Here is a 16022-nt window from a genome sequence, read left to right as displayed (position 1 = left end):
CAGCGCCGGCGGGCGGTGCGAGGGCTCCGCGAGGCACCGCCACGCGCACCGCCGCACCGCACCGCCGCACCGCCGCGCCGCACGCACCGACGCACCGACGCACCGACGCACCGACGCACCGACGCACCGACGCACCGACACCGCCACGCGGCACCGCCCCCGCACCGCCCGCCGCACCGCGCACCGCCGCGCATGCCTGCGGCTATATGCTGTCCTGCGGCTATATGAACACCGGCTACTCCGGCGGCCGCTCGTACACCTCGCGCAGGATAAAGTCCATGTTCATCCCCACGCTCTTGAGGATCTCGGCCTGCCGTTTCGTCGCCGTCACCGCCCGGTCGTAGATGTCGTTGTCGCGCCGCACGTCCTTCAGCGCCTTCGCAAACAGGACCGTGTAGCTCTCGACCTGGTCCTTGACCCACTCCACCAGCGCGCTCGCCATCCGGTACAGCGTAAAGCACTCCCGGTACACCTCCACGGTCGCCTTCACCAGCGTGAACTGGATCGTGGCCACCTGGGTGATGTACGACGGAATGTCGTCGTCGTCGTACGACGCCTCCAGCGACAGCTGCGACAGCCGCCGCGCAATGATCGCCGCGCGCGACGCCAGGTACGTCGTCTTGGCGCGGTCCTCGTAGCCCAGCCGCAGCATCAGCTGCAGGTTGCGCACGGTCTCCGGGCGCGAGACGAACTCGGTCGACAGGTCGTGCGTGATGATCTCGATCACGTTCTCCTCGCGGTCCGCCAGGTCCGCGTCCGGCACGTCCGCCTTGACCGCGGCGATGTAGTCGATCGCGCCGGCCACGTCGCGCCGCGCGACCAGGCAGTCCAGCGCAAACAGGTGCTCCGCCAGCGCCGCGTCCGCCGTCGGCAGCGCCGGCACTGCCGGCGCCGGCGTCCGCGCGCCCCGGCCCGACACGGTCCGCGACAGCGTCCGCACGAGCTCGCGCGGCGACTCGGGCCGCTCGCGGAACGACTTGCCGCGGCCCAGCTTGGGCGGCTCGCGGTCGTCGGCCTCGGCGCTGGCCGCGCGCATCTTGGCGACCACCGCCTTGAGTTCGGCCACGCTCTCGCGGCCGCCGCGGACCTCGGACTGCAGCGTCTCGATCTCGCGCGAGATCAGCACGAACTGGTGGTAGTTGTTGAACAGGTTCTTGTGCATGTCCTTGCCGAGCAGGTCCCGGGTCTGCTCCAGCCGGGCCAGGTGGTCGACCACCTCGGCCTCGTCCATGTCGGCCACCACCGTCCGCAGGTACTCGTCCGGCGTGTAGTCCCAGCTCTCGAACCACGAGACGTCGACCGGGTACGTCGGCCGCTGCTCGCGCGGGTCCGCCCGCGTTTTTTGCGCCGGCCGCCGCGTCAGCATCCGCGACCGCTCGTCCTTGCGCGCGCCCGCCTGCGCCGGCACCGCCGGCACCGGCGGGATCTCCTCAGCACCCGCGATCGGCAGGCTGCTGATCGAGATCGCCGACGGCCGCCGGCCGTCGCTGGCGCCGCCCGGCACCGCCAGAAACGACCCGGCATCGGTCGACGGCTTGCGCGTGCTGCTCGGCGCGTGCGACCCCGACGGCAGCCGCGTCGAGTACCGCTTGAGCAGGTTGCCCACCTGCCGTCAGCGCGTCCGGCCGCCACCTACCTTGTCGTGGTGCCGCCCGTGGTCGTCCTTGTGGACGCCGTGGAGCATCGACGGAATCACCGACTCGCGCGGCCGGCTCGCCTTGCTCGACGCCGACGACGCCGCCGACGGCCGCGAGGACGGCAGCGTCGGCCGCCGCTTGCGCGCCGCGTGCACATCCATCTCCTCGTACGACATCTTGCTGCTGGTTGCGGGGGGGCTCTGTGCCTGGCAAGGAGTCGCGTTGCGTGGCTGGAGCGATCGCCGTTTCGACCGCCCAAATACACGGCGCCACGCGCGCCGCGCCACGGCGCCGCGCGGGCGGTTATATGCCGCGGCTATATGTCCTGGCACCAATTGCCGCCGCACGGGCTGTGGACGCGTGCCCGGACGCCACACGGCGGGCGTCCGGCGGCTGCGCGGTCGAGGACGGCCGCCGGCGGCCAGCTGCGGCCGCGCGCAGCGCCCTGGGGGGCCGGCCAGAGGCTCGTGCACGGCCGCAGTGGCGCATAGCCGCGTGGCGCATAGCCGCACGGGCCGCTGGCGCTGGCCGTCGCGAAGCAGCGGCCGCGCGCACCGCGGCCGTGGCCACCGCGGCTATATGCGGCTATATGCGGCTATATGCATGCATTGCTATGTACATCTACGGCTCCTTCTTGCGCTTCTTGGCCTTGCGCTTCGTCGACACCACGACCGGGCGCCGCATGAGGTCCCGCAGCTCGGCCGGGTCGAAGACCGTGTAGCAGATGCTGCAGGCGCCGTCGGCCGGCGGCGCGCAGAAAACTGGGTCAGCGCGCTCGACAACCACTTACTGGACAGGCACACGTTGCACACGTAGCCGATGTCGACGATGCGCCGGTGGCAGAAGCACGCCGGGCGGAAGTCGATGCTGCCCTGCGCGGGCATCACCAGGTGCTTGCGCAGCGACGGGTCCGGCATGAACGCCGTCATCAGGTACTGCACGAGCCCGCGCGGGTGGTCCAGCCGGATGTAGACGCCGCCCGTCGTGTCGGCGGCCTGCTGCAGAAACACCGTGTCGTCCGTGCCGAGCCGGCACACGTCGACCGGCACGTGCATCTTCTGGGCCGCGAAAATGCAGTTCATGATGGCCACGTACTGCGACGCCAGCTCGCTCGACACGTTGACCACGAGGATGCGCGCGTCCATGGCCGGCCCCAGCGCGCTCCCGACGCCCGTCGTGGTCGTGCCCTGCATGTCCGCCGCGGCGGACGCGGCCAGCGCCGCGCTGTTGTCGGGGTTGATGATCCGGTTGGCGTACGCCAGCGCCTGGCTGAGCGCGCCCGAGATCAGCGCCCGGTCCGGCCAGCCGGCGACGTCGTCCGCACGCGTGCGCTGCAGCAGCGCCTCGAGCTGCTCGACGACGGCGTCGTCGAGGTCCTTGAACGGCCGGTACATGGACGCGCCCGTTTTCTCGCCGGCCGCGGGCGAGTTGCTGTCGCGGGCCGAGTGCTCCGTGGGCCGCTGCTGCCCGGCGGACGACGACGACCGCGACGACGACGCCGACGCGCCGTCCGTCGGCTCGCGCGCCCGGGCCGCCACCGGTTTTGTGCTGGGGTACATCAGCACGACCTCGTGCGTGTGCGCGGCCAGCACCGCCACTTTGTTGGACGGGTTCTGGGCCAGATGCGCGTTCAGGTACACCAGCAGCGACATGAGCACTGTGCGCAGCGTGACCCCGCTTGTCTGCGTCAGCCGGGCCCATCCCTTGGGGCTTGTGTCGAGGATCAGGACGAGCAAAGAGGGCGCCGCCTCGACTGTCGGTCAGCGTCTGCGATCCGCCACGTCTGGCTGTCGCTGCCATCGCGGCGGCGTGCGTGGTCGCCACTGCCGCCTGCCGCCTGCCGCCTGGCCGCCGGCCTACCTTGCTCGAGCACGGGCTCGGTGAATTGCGTGGATCCGGTTAAAGTGCTCATCTCTGCGACTCTGACGCGCCGCTGCGATCGCCTGCACTGCAATCACCCCCGGCCTTGTGTTCTCCGAGGGCTGTCGACGTCCGGCCTTCTGTGCCGACTCTGTATCGGACAACAGTCGGTGGTTAAGTACAACGGTCGTCGACGTCGCGATTTGGGACACTGCGCCACGCAGGCGTGCGGCTATGCGCCACACCTTCGCGTAGGTCTGCGGGCGCCGCCGTGGCGCGTAGCCGCCCGCGGACCAACCCTCACAGCCGCAGGAGGTCACACGGCGGCTATGTGCCACAGCGGCAGTGCACGAGCCTCCGGCGGCGACTCCGTCGAGGGTGCGCCCTGCGGGCGGCTATGCGCCACAGCGGCGGTGCACTAGCCTCCGCCGGCGACTCCGTCGAGGTGCGCCCTGCGGGCGGCCGCAGCAAGAAGTCACACGGCGGCTACGCGCCACAGCGCACGAGCCTGCAGCGGCTATGCGCCACTGCGTGTGGCGTATAGCCGCGGCGTCGTTCGCAAGCGCCCAGTGCTACAGATCGTGCGCGAGGAGAACATTTCGTTACTAGGCCCTGGTCGAGCCAGGGCGTTCGGGCTTCGGACCGGATCGAGTCGAGCGGAGCGGCTATATGCTAGCCAACGGTGTGGCGCTGCGCGTCAGACGGAAAGACCGTCTGGTAAAACTCTTGGAACTGGCCGCGCCCCGTGCGGCTCTCGTAGATGTTGGCGGCCGCGACGACAAGCTCCTCTGTGCACTCGCGCAAATGCGCGTGCGCAAAGTCCCAGACCGGGTTGCCCTGGTACGCGTTGTCGGCCAGCACGGTGTCGCGCAGCAGCAGCAGCGCCACCAGCGAGGGGCGCGTGGCGCGGTCGGTGGCGCGCGCCACGTCCGCCGACACGGCCTCCAGTAGCTCGATCTGCGCAACCAGCCCGACCACCATGTCGGCTGTGGCCGGCGAGTACACGCCGTAGAGGCTCTGCTCAAGCTCGTAGAGCGCGGCCTGGCCGCTGCCCGACAGATCGAGCGTGCGCGGCGCAGTCGCGGCCTCGCTCGAAGGCGCGTCGGACGCAAACGCGCGCAGATTGCGCCCGGCCAGCTCGCGGTACTCGGCCAGCTTGGTGTCCCAGTACTCGCGCGTGTTGCGCTCGTCGCCGTAGAAGCGCGCCCAGCGCGAGATCAACGGCCGCTGGCGCACGTGGGCCAGAACGTCGACGCCGGCCGGCGACAGCTCCTTTTCGGACCGGCGGAAGCCCCGCGAGAGCCCAAACTGCGGTCAGCGCGTCCGGCAGTCACCCTACCGCTCCGCCGAGCGTGAATCCTGTGTAGCCGAGCACAGAGCGCACGACCAGCCGCGACGCCGCGTATCGGAATAGGCTGCCCTTGAGGCCTGGCGTCAGTCGCGTCGCGGATCCACCCACCCTTGGCGTTCAGTAGTAGGCCGCCCATGAGCCCGCCCGCAAAGTAGTACCGGTTGATGATCGAGACGGCCTCGCCGACGTCGCGACGCTCCGCAGCCGTCAGCTTGCGCTCGGCCTGCCAGAACGAGCTGGCAAAGGCCTGGTCCGCAGACACGATCGCGGCCGCACCGACCTCGTCCGGCGCGACCAGCGGCGGCACCTGCGTGGTCCGGTGGAGCGTGAACAGCTCGGCAAAGGAAGAGACGGCCATGGCTCTGACGGACGACGGTGCAGGCGACAGTTGGCTCGGCAAGTGCTTATCTACGGATCAGAGCGGCTGCCGTTGGGAGTTCGTTGGGAGTTGACGTGCCGGCCAAGGGGCGGATACGGCACAGCCATGCAATAATTTCACGTTTGGGCACTAAATGTACAGTCGCGTGGCTGTGCGGCGCGCGCGCGGTCTGGCCGGCTTTGCTGGCGGAGTCTGCGGCCAGGCCTGAGAGCTGTCCGGGCCGCCGGCCGCTCAGTCGTACTTGGACTGCGAGTACTTGGCCTCGCTCGCGGTGAAGTCGTCCGGCTGGTCCTGGCCGCGCCGCTCCAGCTCCATCTCGCGCTCGAACGAAGCCGCAGTCTCGATCTGGCCGGCAAACTCGCCAGCCGGATCGGCCACGAACGGGTCGTCGTCGGCCGGCGGCGGCAGGTTCCGCACGCGGTCGGCCAGGGTCGGGCGGCGCGGCTGGTCGAGATCGGCGCCCCATTCGTCGTAGGCCGGGGTCGAGTCCGGCAGGCCCTGGTTCCACATGGCCTTGCGCTCGTTGTACTCACGCAGCTCGCGCAGCACCGGCAGCAGCTGGCCGTCGCTGTAGTAGCGGCGCCAGTGGCTCAGGAAGGGCCGCAGACGGGCGAGCCGCATCACGGTCATGCAGTGCTCGTTCTCGGCGGCCACGAACCGGCTGTGGCCCTTGACCAGGCCGACCTGCTGGCCGACGGTGGCGCCGAACTCGAAGCCGATGACGCCGAAGAACACGGAGCCGGCGACGCGCGACGTGTTGAACGCCTTGATGCTGAGCGACTTGTAGTGGGCTGCGGTCAGCGCGGCCGGGCGGGTACTCACGCGAGAACGCAAAGAGCGCGAAGCCGAGGAAGCCGCCGATGTTGGAGTACAGGTACGCCTTGGTGAAGACGTTCTGGAGCTCGAGCCGGTCGCGGGTCGTCAGCCGGTGGTCGGTGTACCAGAACAGGCGCGAGTACTCGTCGTTGGTGAGCGCGAGCTTGCGCGGATTGAAGTCGAGTTTCTCGGCGCTGGCGCCCGGGAGCCGGGGCGGCGGCACCTCGAAGCCCTGAGACTGCGCCATTGTGGGTGCGGATCGGTGGATGATCGTTGTGCTCGAGACGGCGAATGGGAAGATGGTCACCGGAACTACCGTACAAAAGTGGCAGACCAAGAGGTGCCATTAACAAATGCCTCTTTGGCCAAGTTGGTAAGGCGCTGCACTCGTACAAACAACGTTTGAGCAATGCAGCGATCATCGGTTCGACTCCGATAGGGGGCATTTATTTTTTTGCGCGCCAGTGCGTCACGTGACGCACCGCCTCGCCCTCGCCAGCCAGATCGCCAGATCGCCCGCCGCGTCCAACGGCAAGGCACAGGTGAGAACAGGTCGCCCGTGGCGCTGCGGGCCGCAGGGCCGCCAGATTGCCAGCGGTGCCGCGCTGTCGGCGGCCCTGCGTCCCCCCGTGCAATTGAAAGCTGACGCCAGGCACCAGTTGACCATGTTCTCCAATCTCCAGCTGATCGCCCTCACGGACTCGGTGCCGTACGCCAAGGACGGGGCCGCTCACGCCAGCTTCTTCGAGACCGTCTACGCGTTCAGAACACACGACGGCGTCGCCACGCTGGGCTACGTGCAGTCGTTCGTCGTCGACGCGCTCAGAGACGAGCCCGACAAGTTTGCCGTCGACGACGCCGCCCGCACGGTCGCCTTTCTGCCATCGTATGACACGTACGAGAAGCGCAACAAGATGGTGGCCAACCTGACCCAGGCCTGGCGCACGGCCGGCCGCTTCAAGGTGCTCTCTGGCTGGCGCAACGAGCTCTACCGGATCTACTACCCCGCCCGGCAGACGTATCTCCTCATGGAGCGCGCGGCCACGCCGCTGTTTGGCATTGTCTCGTACGGCGTGCACCTGGTCGCGTACGTGCCCGCGACCGAGTCGCAGCCGCTGCGGCTGTGGGTGCCGCGGCGGTCCAAGACCAAGTCGACGTACCCCGGCATGCTCGATAACACGGTCGCCGGCGGGATCGGCGACCCCTACGGCGTCTTCGAGACTCTCATCAAGGAGTGTGGCGAGGAGGCCGGCTTTCCCGAGGCGCTGGTGCGGGCGCACGCGCAGTCCGTCGGCGTGGTCTCGTACTTTTACGAGCGCACGGCCGCCGCCGGTGGCGAGGCCGGCTGCCTGCAGCCCGAGGTCCAGTACTGCTACGACCTGGCGCTGCCGGCCGACGCGCCGTCTCCGACGCCGGTCGACGGCGAGGTCGACGAGTTCTACCTGCTCGACGTGGACGCAGTCAAGCGCGAGCTGGCGGCCGGCAGCTTCAAGCCCAACACAGCGCTCGTCACGATCGACTTCCTTGTCCGGCACGGCTACATCACGGCCGAGTCCGAGCCCGACTACATCGAGATCCTGGCGCGCATGCACCGCCAACTCGAGTTCCCGCTCGCGTAGTTAGCTAAATACATCAGTCCGAGATCCGGTCGAGAAACTGCGGGTCCACGGCGAGCTTGCCCTGGAACTTGGACCACCAGTCGCCAAACGCCTTGAGCGAGATCATGCCGTCGGGCGTGGCAAACCCGCTCAGGAAGTTGAATGCGTGGTTCATGATCTTGCCGGCCAGCGCGGCCGTGCTGTTGGGATCGGGTGCGGGCCGGGCGGCGCGCACGAGCGCCGTGCTGGGCGCCTGCAGCTGGGCGAGCTGGGCCTCGACGGCCGCAGCCGGCTCGAGCGAGATGCCGAGCGAGATGGTGACCGGCGGCGCCGCGTCGTCGATCATCTCGTCGGCGTCGGCGCTGCCGCCGGCGGGGGCCTGGTTCACCCGGAAGATCGCCGAGGGCTTGTTGTTGGAGATGCTGGCGTCAGCGAGCCCGCAGAGGCACTTACGCTCCGAGCAGCTTGAACGGCCGGCCGGGCCACTGGAAGTAGACCGTGGCGGCCACCGAGGGGTCCATGGCGGCTGCGGTCAGCGCGGCCGCGGGCGCACTTACCGCCAGGCAGGAGGAACACGACGATGTGGTTGACACGGGCGCCATCCTCGATCTCAAGCACGTACTTGTCGCCGTCGACCTGCTGGACGTTTGTCTGGACTGCGGTCAGCGCGGGCCGGCGGCGATCTTACCTGGCCGTCCGGCGCAGATGGCTCCAAACATGGCGGGCGGGGGTTCGGTCAGGGACAGAGACGGTCGGCGGGACCTTGCTGAGGGCTCTGCGAGCGTGCGACCGGCACAGAGGGCTGCCAATGGCTGTGGGTGCGCTGATCCGGTGTCGGGGAGAAAGATCTCGAAACGGCCGCGGTTGCCAGGGCAACCGTTTCCAGGGCGTTGCCATGGCAACGGCGTTGCCCCGGCAACGCGCGCGGTCAACACCGCGCGCCGCCGCCCGCGACGACCACACCACGATGACGCACCAGTGTGAGTAGAGCCGGCGCGGCAGCTCGCCCGACGAGCCGGCGTGGCAGCTCGCCCGACGGCCCGGCGGAGCGCACGAGCGGGCCCTCGCCCGGCCATCCGCCGCCGCGACCGCCGCCGCCGCCGCCGCCCGATCAGCGCTGACCTTCAGACGAGCTCCCGGTAACGCCCCGCGACGTTATCTCGTCGGTGCGCTTCTCGCCGCATAGCGACGACCCCGTCCTGCTGGCCACGTCCTGGGACGGCACGCTCTCAGTCTACAACGCCGGGTCGAGTCCGCGGCTGCTGTCGCGGGTCGACAGCGGGTCGCCGCTGCTCTGCTCGGCCTGGAGCCCGCACAACGCGAACATGGTCTTTGTCGCCGGCCTCGAGCGCCAGGTGCGCGCGTACGACCTCGAGGCGCGCTCGTCGCTCAACGTCGGCGGCCACGACGAGCCGGTCTCGGCGCTGGTCGTCCACAGCATGTCCGGCACGGTCGTCTCTGGCTCGTGGGACCGCACGATCCGTACGCACGATCCCCGCAGCGGCGTCTCGGGCACGTTCGAAACGCCCGGCAAGGTCTTTGCCATGGACATGCAGGGCGACATCCTGGTGGCGGCGCTGTCCGGGCGCGCAATCTGCGTCTACGACGTGCGCAACATGGGCACGCCCGTCCAGCGGCGCGAAAGCAGCCTCAAGTACATGACCCGGGCGGTCAAGTGCATGCCCGACGGCACCGGCTTCACGTCGTCGTCGGTCGAGGGCCGGATCGCGGTCGAGTTCTTCGACCCGAGCGCGGCCGCGCAGGCCAAAAAGTACGCGTTCAAGTGCCACCGGGCACCGCACGGCGACACGGACCTGGTCTACCCCGTGAACGCGCTTGCGTTCCACCCCCGGCACGGCTCGTTCATCTCCGGCGGCGCCGACGGGCTCGTCTGCTTCTGGGACCACAAGTCGCGCAAGCGGCTCAAGCAGTACCCCAAGCTGGCCGGCGCCGTCCAGGACGTCGACATCTCGGCCGACGGCTCGCGGCTGGCGATCGCCTGCTCCGGCAGCGCCGCGGTCGGCGCCGCCGAGACCAACGACAGCGAGTCCCGGCGCATCGTCGTCCGCGCGCTCGCACCCGAGGAGGGCCGCGTCAAGGCCCAGGCCTAGACCAATCCATCTTGTTTATCGCTATGTACAGCCGACAAACGCCGGCGCTTCGCCCGGCTCCGATCTAATCCATCGCAAACAATATACACGTCGGGAGATAAACAAAAAGCACGGCGGGCGTGCGCCCGCCCGACGCCGGCGCCCGGCGTCCTATGTACATTTCGGCCGGGCCGCTTAGTCGACGTTGACGCCCATGCTGGCGGCCGCGGCGTTCATGCCGGCGGCGGCCTTGAGCAGCGACTCCGGCGGCTCGAGCTGGATCATGAGCGCGATCAGGTCCAGGATCGGCTTCTTGACGCTGCGGTCGTACAGGTTCAGCAGCTCCGCGGGCGACGGGTAGACGCACAGCGCACGGTAGTACGACAGCGCGGCGTCGAGGTACATGGACTCGCCGCGGGCCGTGTACTCCTCGGCAAGCGTGGCCTCCTCCATGAAGACCTGCTCGCGCTCCTTGAGGTCCGTGGGCAGGGGCTTCTCGGCCAGGCTCTTGCTGATGATGTCCTTGATGCGCTGCGTCCGCGCGACCTTGGCCTGCTGCTCCTGCGTCTCCTTGTCCTTCTGGTACTGGCGCTCGTTGCGGCGGAGCTGCCGTCTGAACTCGGCCGAGTTGTGACGTTTGTAGTCGAAGTACGCCAGGTACGACACTGGGCGGTCAGCAGGCCCTCGAGGGGGCGGGCGAGGGGCAGCGCGACGCGGCCACGGGCCGTGCGGTCGCCTGGCCGCGGGCGGGCCGCCGCCTGGCCGCCGCGAGCCAACCGGTCGCCCGAGGCCGACGTCTCGTGCCGCCGCCATCACCATCCGCCGCGCACTTACCGGCAGAAGCTGCAATCAGCGATCCGAAAATAACACCGGCCTTCATCTTGGACGAATCAATGGATAACTGGGGTCTTCCAAAAAGCTATGAAGAAACAAAATTCTGTTCCGGTTGAAAAAGCGGCCTGAATAATTTTTCGTAAAATTTATTGATCGCGGTTTGGCCGCGCATAGACGTGCAAGATTTGCGCGGCTGCGGTGACAGGTGTGGCACATTTGTGCACTTGCAGCTGATTTTCACTCCTTCCACCCTTCTCCAAGGTCTCCCCCAGCGATTGCGACCGTCGACGCCAGGATCTCTTGACCGCTCTTTCGGCACCACCGCTCGCTCGAGGTCGCCCTGACCACCCCGCGGCTGCAGCGGTTCCACGGACGCGTCGCAGACGCAGGCACAAGATGCCGTTCGCACAGGTACGCGCGGATCAGATCGGGGCCGGCGGCGGCTATATGGCGGCTATACGGCCGCAGTCGACGGCTATATGCAGCCAGCCGACGCGCCCGAGCGCGTCCGCCGGGCGCGCCGGGCGCCGGGCGCCGCCAGCCCCGGCGGCTATATGCACGAATCCGACAGTGCTGACCCCAGCTCGTCATCGGCCCGCCCGGGTCCGGCAAGTCCACGTACTGCTACGGAATGCTGCAGTTCCTCTCGGCGATCGGCCGCAAGGCCTCGGTGATCAACCTCGATCCTGCCAACGACGCGACCAACTATGAGCCCGCCCTCGACATCCGCGACTACATCCGGCTCGAGGACATCATGGCCGCCGAGGGCCTCGGGCCCAACGGCGGCATCATGTACGCCATGGAGGAGCTCGAGAACCACTGGGACGAGTTCCTCGACCGGATCAAGGCGCTCGGCCGCGACTACCTCATCATCGACTGTCCCGGCCAGGTCGAGCTCTTCACGCACCACGCGTCGCTGCGCGCGATCTTCCTCAAGATGCAGAAACAGGACTACCGCATGGTCGTCATGAACCTGATCGATTCGTACTATATCACGTCGCCGAGCCAGTACATCTCGGTGCTGCTGCTGGCGCTGCGGTCGATGCTGCAGCTGGACCTGCCGCACATCAACGTGCTCAGCAAGATCGATCTGCTGGGCAGTTACGGCAAGCTCGACTTCAACCTCGACTTTTACACCGAGGTGCACGACCTGGGCCATCTCGTGCCGCTGCTCGAGCGCGAGTCGCCGTTCCTGGCGGGCAAGTACGCCCGGCTGAACGAGGCCATCGCCGACATGATCGCCGACTTTGGCCTGGTCGCGTTCGAGGTCCTGGCCGTCGAGGACAAGCAGTCCATGATCTCGCTGCTGACCGTCATCGACAAGGCCACCGGCTACCTCTTCGGCTCGACCGAGATCGGCGGCGACACCGTCTGGGCCGAGGCCACCCGCCAGGGCGGCTATCTGGGCGGCATCACCGACATCCAAGAGCGCTGGATCGACCACAAGGACGCGTACGACGCCGAGGAGCGTCGCCAGCGCGAGGCCCGCGCCCAGGAGGCCGCGCCGACGCTCTCGCCCGAGGACGAGTGGGAGGAGGAGGTCCGCCAGTGGGAGGCCCAGCAGGGCCAGAAGCTCTCCCGCGGCTAGACAGCCGCCGACATGCCCGCGGCGACCGGCTCGCCCGGCGCGCTGTTGCGCGACATGGTCACCGTGGCCGTGCGGTCCCCGCCGGCCATGTACCCGACACACATGGACTCTGTAGTGTGCGCGAATGCAAGCTCCACTGTCCGTCCCCGCGACCGCGGCTGTTGCTGCACGAACATGAACCCGAGTGCAGCCGGGTGCGCCTGCAGCCCGGGCCGCGCCGCCTCGGTCCGTAGAAACGCGCCTGCCTCGGCCAGTACGTCGTCGCTGTCGGCCAGGGCGGCCGCCGCTCGGCTGCCGAGACAGCCGTTGATGATGTCCTCGCCGGTGCCTGTCGTCAGCCGTGCGCGCGCGCTGCCGTACCGCTGCAGCAGACGGCTGTGGCCCGCCCGTGGTCGGCCGTGGCCCACGTGCCGCTGCCGAGCATTGCCGCCGGACCGGTCCGGCCGGGCTGTTTGAGCGCGACGCCGCCAGAGCTTGACGCGACCGCCACGTGCCCGTCCGCGTCGACACAGACGACGCCGACCGTGTCCGTGACGGCGTCGGCGTCGGCGTCGGTCTCGGCGCCGCCAATTGGCCGTCCGTTGCCGTTGACGATGCCCGACCAGCGCTCGAATCGCGCGACTGACTCGGCCGTCTGCAGGTCCTCGTTGGTGCACGTTTCGACGCCGTGCGTGGTCGCAAACTCGTACGCGCCATCGCCGACGATGTTGCTGCCGTCAGCCGGGCCGTGGCCATACGTACGTCGGCGCGATCCGCCCGTGAGAGAGCTGGTCGAATGACGCCGTCAGGACCCGGAGAGCGAGCCGCACCGGACTGCGCACGCCTGTTGTCAGCACGCTCGCCGATAGCCGTACCATAAACAGCGCCGACGGCAGCGCCGCGGCCGGTGCGCGTGTCCATAATCGACGCGTCGCACTCGATTCGACCGTGGACGTTCAGGTTCGATCCGCGGCCGGCATTCGTCAGCGGCGAGTCCTCGAGCATGGCGCACACGTCCGCACACACGTCGGCGACGGCGGCGCCGTGTTTGAGGTCACGGATGCCCTTTTTGCACGCCCTAGAGGTCAGCAGCTGGCGAATGTTTGATAGACGCGGCCGCGGGTGGGCCGGCAACGCGCAACAGCCAGCGGCCGGCGGTCGGCGGCCAGCAGGGACTTACTGCGTGCAAAGTGCCGTGTACGCCTGCTCCAGCCGGCGCGGATGGCACCCGGCGCCGACGTGGACGGCAACAAAGACCATGATGGTGCCTGGGGAGGTGCGGGAGCGCAGGCGCGCATGGAGCCGCACGGCGTGCGGCTCCACCAGCCGCATACTCTGCGGCTGAACAGGGGCCGGCACGCCGCACGCCGTGCGGCTCGTCGCGCGACCCGCAGCGGGCTTCTACGGCTCTATCTGGCGGCGTAAACGTGTATTAAATGAAAAAAACCAGTCAAGTACAAGACACAACATCCCATCCTCTACTGAGACCGTGTCCATCGTCGGTCCGTTCGATCGGTCGCTCGGGGGAGCTCATGCGTAGCAGCGACCAGACAGGCTAAATTTTAGAAACGAGAGTAACTTTTGTGATGCGGCTTAACCGGCAAGCTCGGTGCTGTCGATGAAGAAGTAGTTGCCCGAGGCCTTCTGCTCGTGGTCGAGCTGGGAGTCGAGCTTGTTGATACGCGGGCGGTAGGAGACGGGGTCGCGGCGGAAGGTGACGTTGAGGTTCTTGAGGAACTTGTTGCAGCCGGTCAGCAGACTCTGGGGCTTGGTGGCGATCGAGTCCACGGAGGGCTTGCCCTCGAAGACAATGACGCGGTCGGCCAGGTAGGTCGCCATGATGAAGTCGTGCTCGACAATGAACGCAGTCTTCTTGGCATGCAGGATGAAGCGCTTGATGACCTTGGCGCAGATGACACGCTGCTCCGAGTCGAGGTACGCCGAGGGCTCGTCGATCAGGTAGATGTCGGCAGGCTGGCCGAGGGCGAGCACGATGGCCACGCGCTGCAGCTCACCGCCCGACAGGTTCTGGACCTCGAGGTCGATGATGTCGTCGATCTTGAGCGGCTTGCAAACGTCGGTCTGGAACTGCGGCAGCAGGAACGACGCGCGGATCTTCTTGAAAAACAGCTGGCGGACCGTGCCCGTGAACTTGGGGCTGATCTTCTGCGGCTTCATCGAGACGTGCAGCTGCGGCACCTTCTTGCCCGAGTCGGGCGCGATCGCGCCGGCGAGCATGCGGCAGAACGTGGTCTTGCCCGTGCCGTTCTCGCCCATCATGACGATGATCTCCGAGTCGGTGAAGTCGCCGGTCTCGATCGTCAGCTTGAAGTCGCCGAGGGTCTTGGTCATGGACGGGTACTCGAATGAGCGCGACTTGTCGATCGGGATGATGTCGGACGCGTCCGCCAGCCGGAACTGCAGCGACTCGTCGCGGAAACGCAGGTTCTCGGTCGGGATGTTGCCGTCCAGGAAGATGTTGATGCCCTCGCGCACCGACGCCGGCAGCGACACGACACCGTACACCGACGGCACGCCGTACAAGATGCACACAAAGTCCGACAGGTAGTCGAGCACCGACAGATCGTGCTCGACGCAGATCACATACGACGTCGCGTCCAGCAGCGACCGGATCACGCGCGCCGCGTTCAGGCGCTGCTTGACGTCGAGGTACGACGACGGCTCGTCGAACATGTACACGTCCGCCTTCTGCACGGCGGTCATGCCGATCGCGAAGCGCTGCAGCTCGCCGCCCGACAGCTGGGCGACCTCGCGCTCCAGCACCTCCTTGAGGTCCAGGTCCGACAGGATCTCCTTCAGGTTGTCCTTCTCGAGCTTGGCCTTGATCAGCTTGCCGACCTTGGTCACCGGACCACGGATCGCGCGGGGGATGTGGTCGACGTACTGCGGCTTGATGATCGCCTTGATGTCATCCTCGAGCACCTTGGTGAAGAAGTTCTGGAGCTCCGAGCCGCGGAAGTAGCGCAGGATCTCCTCCCAGTCCGGCGGGTCGTCGAACCGGCCCAAGTTGGGCTTCAGCTTGCCGGCCAGCACCTTGAGCGCCGTCGACTTGCCGATACCGTTCGTGCCCACCAGGCCGAGCACCTGGCCCGGGCGCGGCGTCGGCAGACGGTGCAGCTTGAACGAGTTGGCAGAGTACCGGTGCGTGACTTCTTTCTCGAGGTTTGTCGGCAGGTTGATGATGTGGATCGCTCCGAACGGGCACTTCTTGGGGCAGATACCGCATCCGATGCTGGTTGTCAGCCGGGCCCGCTGCGCGCCGCTGCGCGGGTGGCGCCGCTGCTTACCAAAGCGTCTCGGAAATGAACGCAATCTTCGACTCAGGCGTGACCTCGATGCAGAGCTTGCCCGTGCGCACCACGGGGCACGCCTTGCGGCACTCCTGGCGACATTTCTGCCCGTTAGCCCGTGTTCTGGCGACGCCGGCGGCGGCGCCTGCCAGCAAAGCTCGGCCGTGCTGCGGCGGTGCCGCTCGTGCGCTGCACCGCGCCGTCTGCGGGCCACCGCCGCACCGCCCCTGCTGCCGCCGCTGGGCCGTCCACAACGTACCTTGGGCTTGCATTTGTCCACGTTGATGATCGCGATTCTGGCTCGTCAGCTCTGTTCGGGTCTGCGACGTGGCCTGGCTGTTTCTGCGCCGGTGCACGCCGGAACGTCCGATCCCGCCCGTCACGCGCCCGGAGCACCCGCGCGGCCGTGGGCACCTACCTTGTCAACTTGTCCGACATCTTGGATGATTCGTTGCTGGCGTCGATGGCCCGTTCTGTGTCTTCGAATCAAGCAACCGTAGAAAAAAACGCAAATATTTTTTTCGCACCTTCATTTTTCTTTTTGGTGTCTTGACTTCTTTTTGGCGTGTGGTGCCCTGT

General features: G+C 67.7%; 11 protein-coding genes and 1 non-coding gene across 12 annotated transcripts; 4 read left to right on the top strand and 8 right to left on the bottom strand.

The window, feature by feature from the left end:
- Positions 1-116: 116 nt before the first annotated feature.
- On the bottom strand, positions 117-1858 carry V1510DRAFT_430373 (Cullin repeat-like-containing domain protein). The gene is made up of 2 exons (XM_066935370.1): positions 1637-1858; positions 117-1606 (listed from the first exon to the last, which is right to left on the bottom strand). The coding sequence occupies exons 1-2, from the start codon at positions 1811-1813 to the stop codon at positions 236-238; spliced, it is 1548 nt and encodes a 515-aa protein (XP_066788713.1). The 5' UTR covers positions 1814-1858; the 3' UTR covers positions 117-235.
- Positions 1859-2225: 367 nt separating this feature from the next.
- On the bottom strand, positions 2226-3141 carry V1510DRAFT_417307 (TFIIH subunit Tfb4/p34). Its single transcript, XM_066933925.1, has 2 exons — positions 2428-3141; positions 2226-2398 (listed from the first exon to the last, which is right to left on the bottom strand). The coding sequence occupies exons 1-2, from the start codon at positions 3029-3031 to the stop codon at positions 2259-2261; spliced, it is 744 nt and encodes a 247-aa protein (XP_066788712.1). The 5' UTR covers positions 3032-3141; the 3' UTR covers positions 2226-2258.
- Positions 3142-4169: 1028 nt separating this feature from the next.
- Positions 4170-5206, bottom strand: V1510DRAFT_403264 (uncharacterized protein; the record flags this gene model as incomplete). The annotated part of the gene is made up of 3 exons (XM_066932160.1): positions 4170-4805; positions 4837-4925; positions 4957-5206. 3 exons carry the CDS (start codon positions 5204-5206, stop codon positions 4170-4172), a joined length of 975 nt encoding a protein of 324 aa, XP_066788711.1.
- A 79-nt stretch (positions 5207-5285) lies between these two features.
- V1510DRAFT_417303 (uncharacterized protein) lies at positions 5286-6307 on the bottom strand. The gene is made up of 2 exons (XM_066933924.1): positions 6050-6307; positions 5286-6018 (listed from the first exon to the last, which is right to left on the bottom strand). The coding sequence occupies exons 1-2, from the start codon at positions 6288-6290 to the stop codon at positions 5459-5461; spliced, it is 801 nt and encodes a 266-aa protein (XP_066788710.1). The 5' UTR covers positions 6291-6307; the 3' UTR covers positions 5286-5458.
- A 91-nt stretch (positions 6308-6398) lies between these two features.
- On the top strand, positions 6399-6488 carry V1510DRAFT_t148. Its single transcript has one exon. It is a non-coding gene; the product is annotated as a tRNA-Thr (tRNA).
- Positions 6489-6582: 94 nt separating this feature from the next.
- On the top strand, positions 6583-7748 carry V1510DRAFT_417301 (NUDIX hydrolase domain-like protein). The gene has a single exon (XM_066933923.1). The coding sequence runs from the start codon at positions 6709-6711 to the stop codon at positions 7660-7662; it is 954 nt and encodes a 317-aa protein (XP_066788709.1). The 5' UTR covers positions 6583-6708; the 3' UTR covers positions 7663-7748.
- Positions 7482-8465, bottom strand: V1510DRAFT_417300 (uncharacterized protein). The gene is made up of 4 exons (XM_066933922.1): positions 8330-8465; positions 8199-8297; positions 8095-8167; positions 7482-8063 (listed from the first exon to the last, which is right to left on the bottom strand). The coding sequence occupies exons 1-4, from the start codon at positions 8358-8360 to the stop codon at positions 7676-7678; spliced, it is 591 nt and encodes a 196-aa protein (XP_066788708.1). The 5' UTR covers positions 8361-8465; the 3' UTR covers positions 7482-7675.
- A 143-nt stretch (positions 8466-8608) lies between these two features.
- On the top strand, positions 8609-9837 carry V1510DRAFT_430367 (WD40-repeat-containing domain protein; the record flags this gene model as incomplete). Its single annotated transcript, XM_066935369.1, has 2 exons — positions 8609-8621; positions 8770-9837. The coding sequence occupies 2 exons, from the start codon at positions 8609-8611 to the stop codon at positions 9750-9752; spliced, it is 996 nt and encodes a 331-aa protein (XP_066788707.1). The 3' UTR covers positions 9753-9837.
- Positions 9838-9839: 2 nt separating this feature from the next.
- Positions 9840-10854, bottom strand: V1510DRAFT_129297 (mitochondrial outer membrane translocase complex, subunit Tom20 domain-containing protein). The gene is made up of 2 exons (XM_066930305.1): positions 10566-10854; positions 9840-10396 (listed from the first exon to the last, which is right to left on the bottom strand). The coding sequence occupies exons 1-2, from the start codon at positions 10609-10611 to the stop codon at positions 9927-9929; spliced, it is 516 nt and encodes a 171-aa protein (XP_066788706.1). The 5' UTR covers positions 10612-10854; the 3' UTR covers positions 9840-9926.
- Positions 10718-12302, top strand: V1510DRAFT_417296 (uncharacterized protein). Its single transcript, XM_066933921.1, has 2 exons — positions 10718-10976; positions 11149-12302. The coding sequence occupies exons 1-2, from the start codon at positions 10962-10964 to the stop codon at positions 12151-12153; spliced, it is 1020 nt and encodes a 339-aa protein (XP_066788705.1). The 5' UTR covers positions 10718-10961; the 3' UTR covers positions 12154-12302.
- On the bottom strand, positions 12168-13392 carry V1510DRAFT_345290 (nucleophile aminohydrolase; the record flags this gene model as incomplete). Its single annotated transcript, XM_066930812.1, has 5 exons — positions 12168-12481; positions 12514-12863; positions 12895-12976; positions 13008-13210; positions 13313-13392. Coding segments are annotated over 5 exons (1029 nt in total), but the record flags the coding sequence as incomplete, so codon positions are not given.
- A 154-nt stretch (positions 13393-13546) lies between these two features.
- V1510DRAFT_417290 (P-loop containing nucleoside triphosphate hydrolase protein) lies at positions 13547-15956 on the bottom strand. Its single transcript, XM_066933920.1, has 4 exons — positions 15862-15956; positions 15703-15739; positions 15441-15547; positions 13547-15385 (listed from the first exon to the last, which is right to left on the bottom strand). Exons 1-4 carry the CDS (start codon positions 15879-15881, stop codon positions 13726-13728), a joined length of 1824 nt encoding a protein of 607 aa, XP_066788703.1. The 5' UTR covers positions 15882-15956; the 3' UTR covers positions 13547-13725.
- Between the last annotated feature and the right edge of the window lie 66 nt (positions 15957-16022).

This window comes from Dipodascopsis tothii, assembly GCF_038497935.1.
Source record: "Dipodascopsis tothii strain CBS 759.85 unplaced genomic scaffold V1510scaffold_16, whole genome shotgun sequence".
In the NCBI taxonomy this organism is placed as follows: Eukaryota; Fungi; Ascomycota; class Lipomycetes; order Lipomycetales; family Lipomycetaceae; genus Neoaidaea; species Neoaidaea tothii.
Note: the sequence above shows the minus strand (reverse complement) of the source record. Positions and strands in the feature narration are given on the sequence as shown.

What these genes read in the sequence shown, in the direction of transcription:
- V1510DRAFT_417307 (XM_066933925.1), bottom strand. Translation starts at nt 3,031, where the DNA reads ATGTACCGGCCGTTCAAGGACCTCGACGACGCCGTCGTCGAGCAGCTC. An exon ending in GTGCAACGTGTGCCTGTCCA is followed by an intron (nt 2,399 to 2,427) that starts GTAAGTGGTTGT and finishes GCGCTGACCCAG; the next exon opens with TTTTCTGCGCGCCGCCGGCC.
- V1510DRAFT_430373 (XM_066935370.1), bottom strand. Translation starts at nt 1,813, where the DNA reads ATGTCGTACGAGGAGATGGATGTGCACGCGGCGCGCAAGCGGCGGCCG. An exon ending in ACGGGCGGCACCACGACAAG is followed by an intron (nt 1,607 to 1,636) that starts GTAGGTGGCGGC and finishes CGCTGACGGCAG; the next exon opens with GTGGGCAACCTGCTCAAGCG.
- V1510DRAFT_417303 (XM_066933924.1), bottom strand. Translation starts at nt 6,290, where the DNA reads ATGGCGCAGTCTCAGGGCTTCGAGGTGCCGCCGCCCCGGCTCCCGGGC. An exon ending in CGCGCTCTTTGCGTTCTCGC is followed by an intron (nt 6,019 to 6,049) that starts GTGAGTACCCGC and finishes CGCTGACCGCAG; the next exon opens with CCCACTACAAGTCGCTCAGC.
- V1510DRAFT_417300 (XM_066933922.1), bottom strand. Translation starts at nt 8,360, where the DNA reads ATGTTTGGAGCCATCTGCGCCGGACGGCCAG. An exon ending in CATCTGCGCCGGACGGCCAG is followed by an intron (nt 8,298 to 8,329) that starts GTAAGATCGCCG and finishes CGCTGACCGCAG; the next exon opens with TCCAGACAAACGTCCAGCAG. An exon ending in CCGTTCAAGCTGCTCGGAGC is followed by an intron (nt 8,064 to 8,094) that starts GTAAGTGCCTCT and finishes CGCTGACGCCAG; the next exon opens with CATCTCCAACAACAAGCCCT.
- V1510DRAFT_417290 (XM_066933920.1), bottom strand. Translation starts at nt 15,881, where the DNA reads ATGTCGGACAAGTTGACAAG. An exon ending in TGGACAAATGCAAGCCCAAG is followed by an intron (nt 15,548 to 15,702) that starts GTACGTTGTGGA and finishes GCTAACGGGCAG; the next exon opens with AAATGTCGCCAGGAGTGCCG. An exon ending in TTCATTTCCGAGACGCTTTG is followed by an intron (nt 15,386 to 15,440) that starts GTAAGCAGCGGC and finishes GCTGACAACCAG; the next exon opens with CATCGGATGCGGTATCTGCC.
- V1510DRAFT_129297 (XM_066930305.1), bottom strand. Translation starts at nt 10,611, where the DNA reads ATGAAGGCCGGTGTTATTTTCGGATCGCTGATTGCAGCTTCTGCCG. An exon ending in GCTGATTGCAGCTTCTGCCG is followed by an intron (nt 10,397 to 10,565) that starts GTAAGTGCGCGG and finishes CTGACCGCCCAG; the next exon opens with TGTCGTACCTGGCGTACTTC.
- V1510DRAFT_417301 (XM_066933923.1), top strand. Translation starts at nt 6,709, where the DNA reads ATGTTCTCCAATCTCCAGCTGATCGCCCTCACGGACTCGGTGCCGTAC.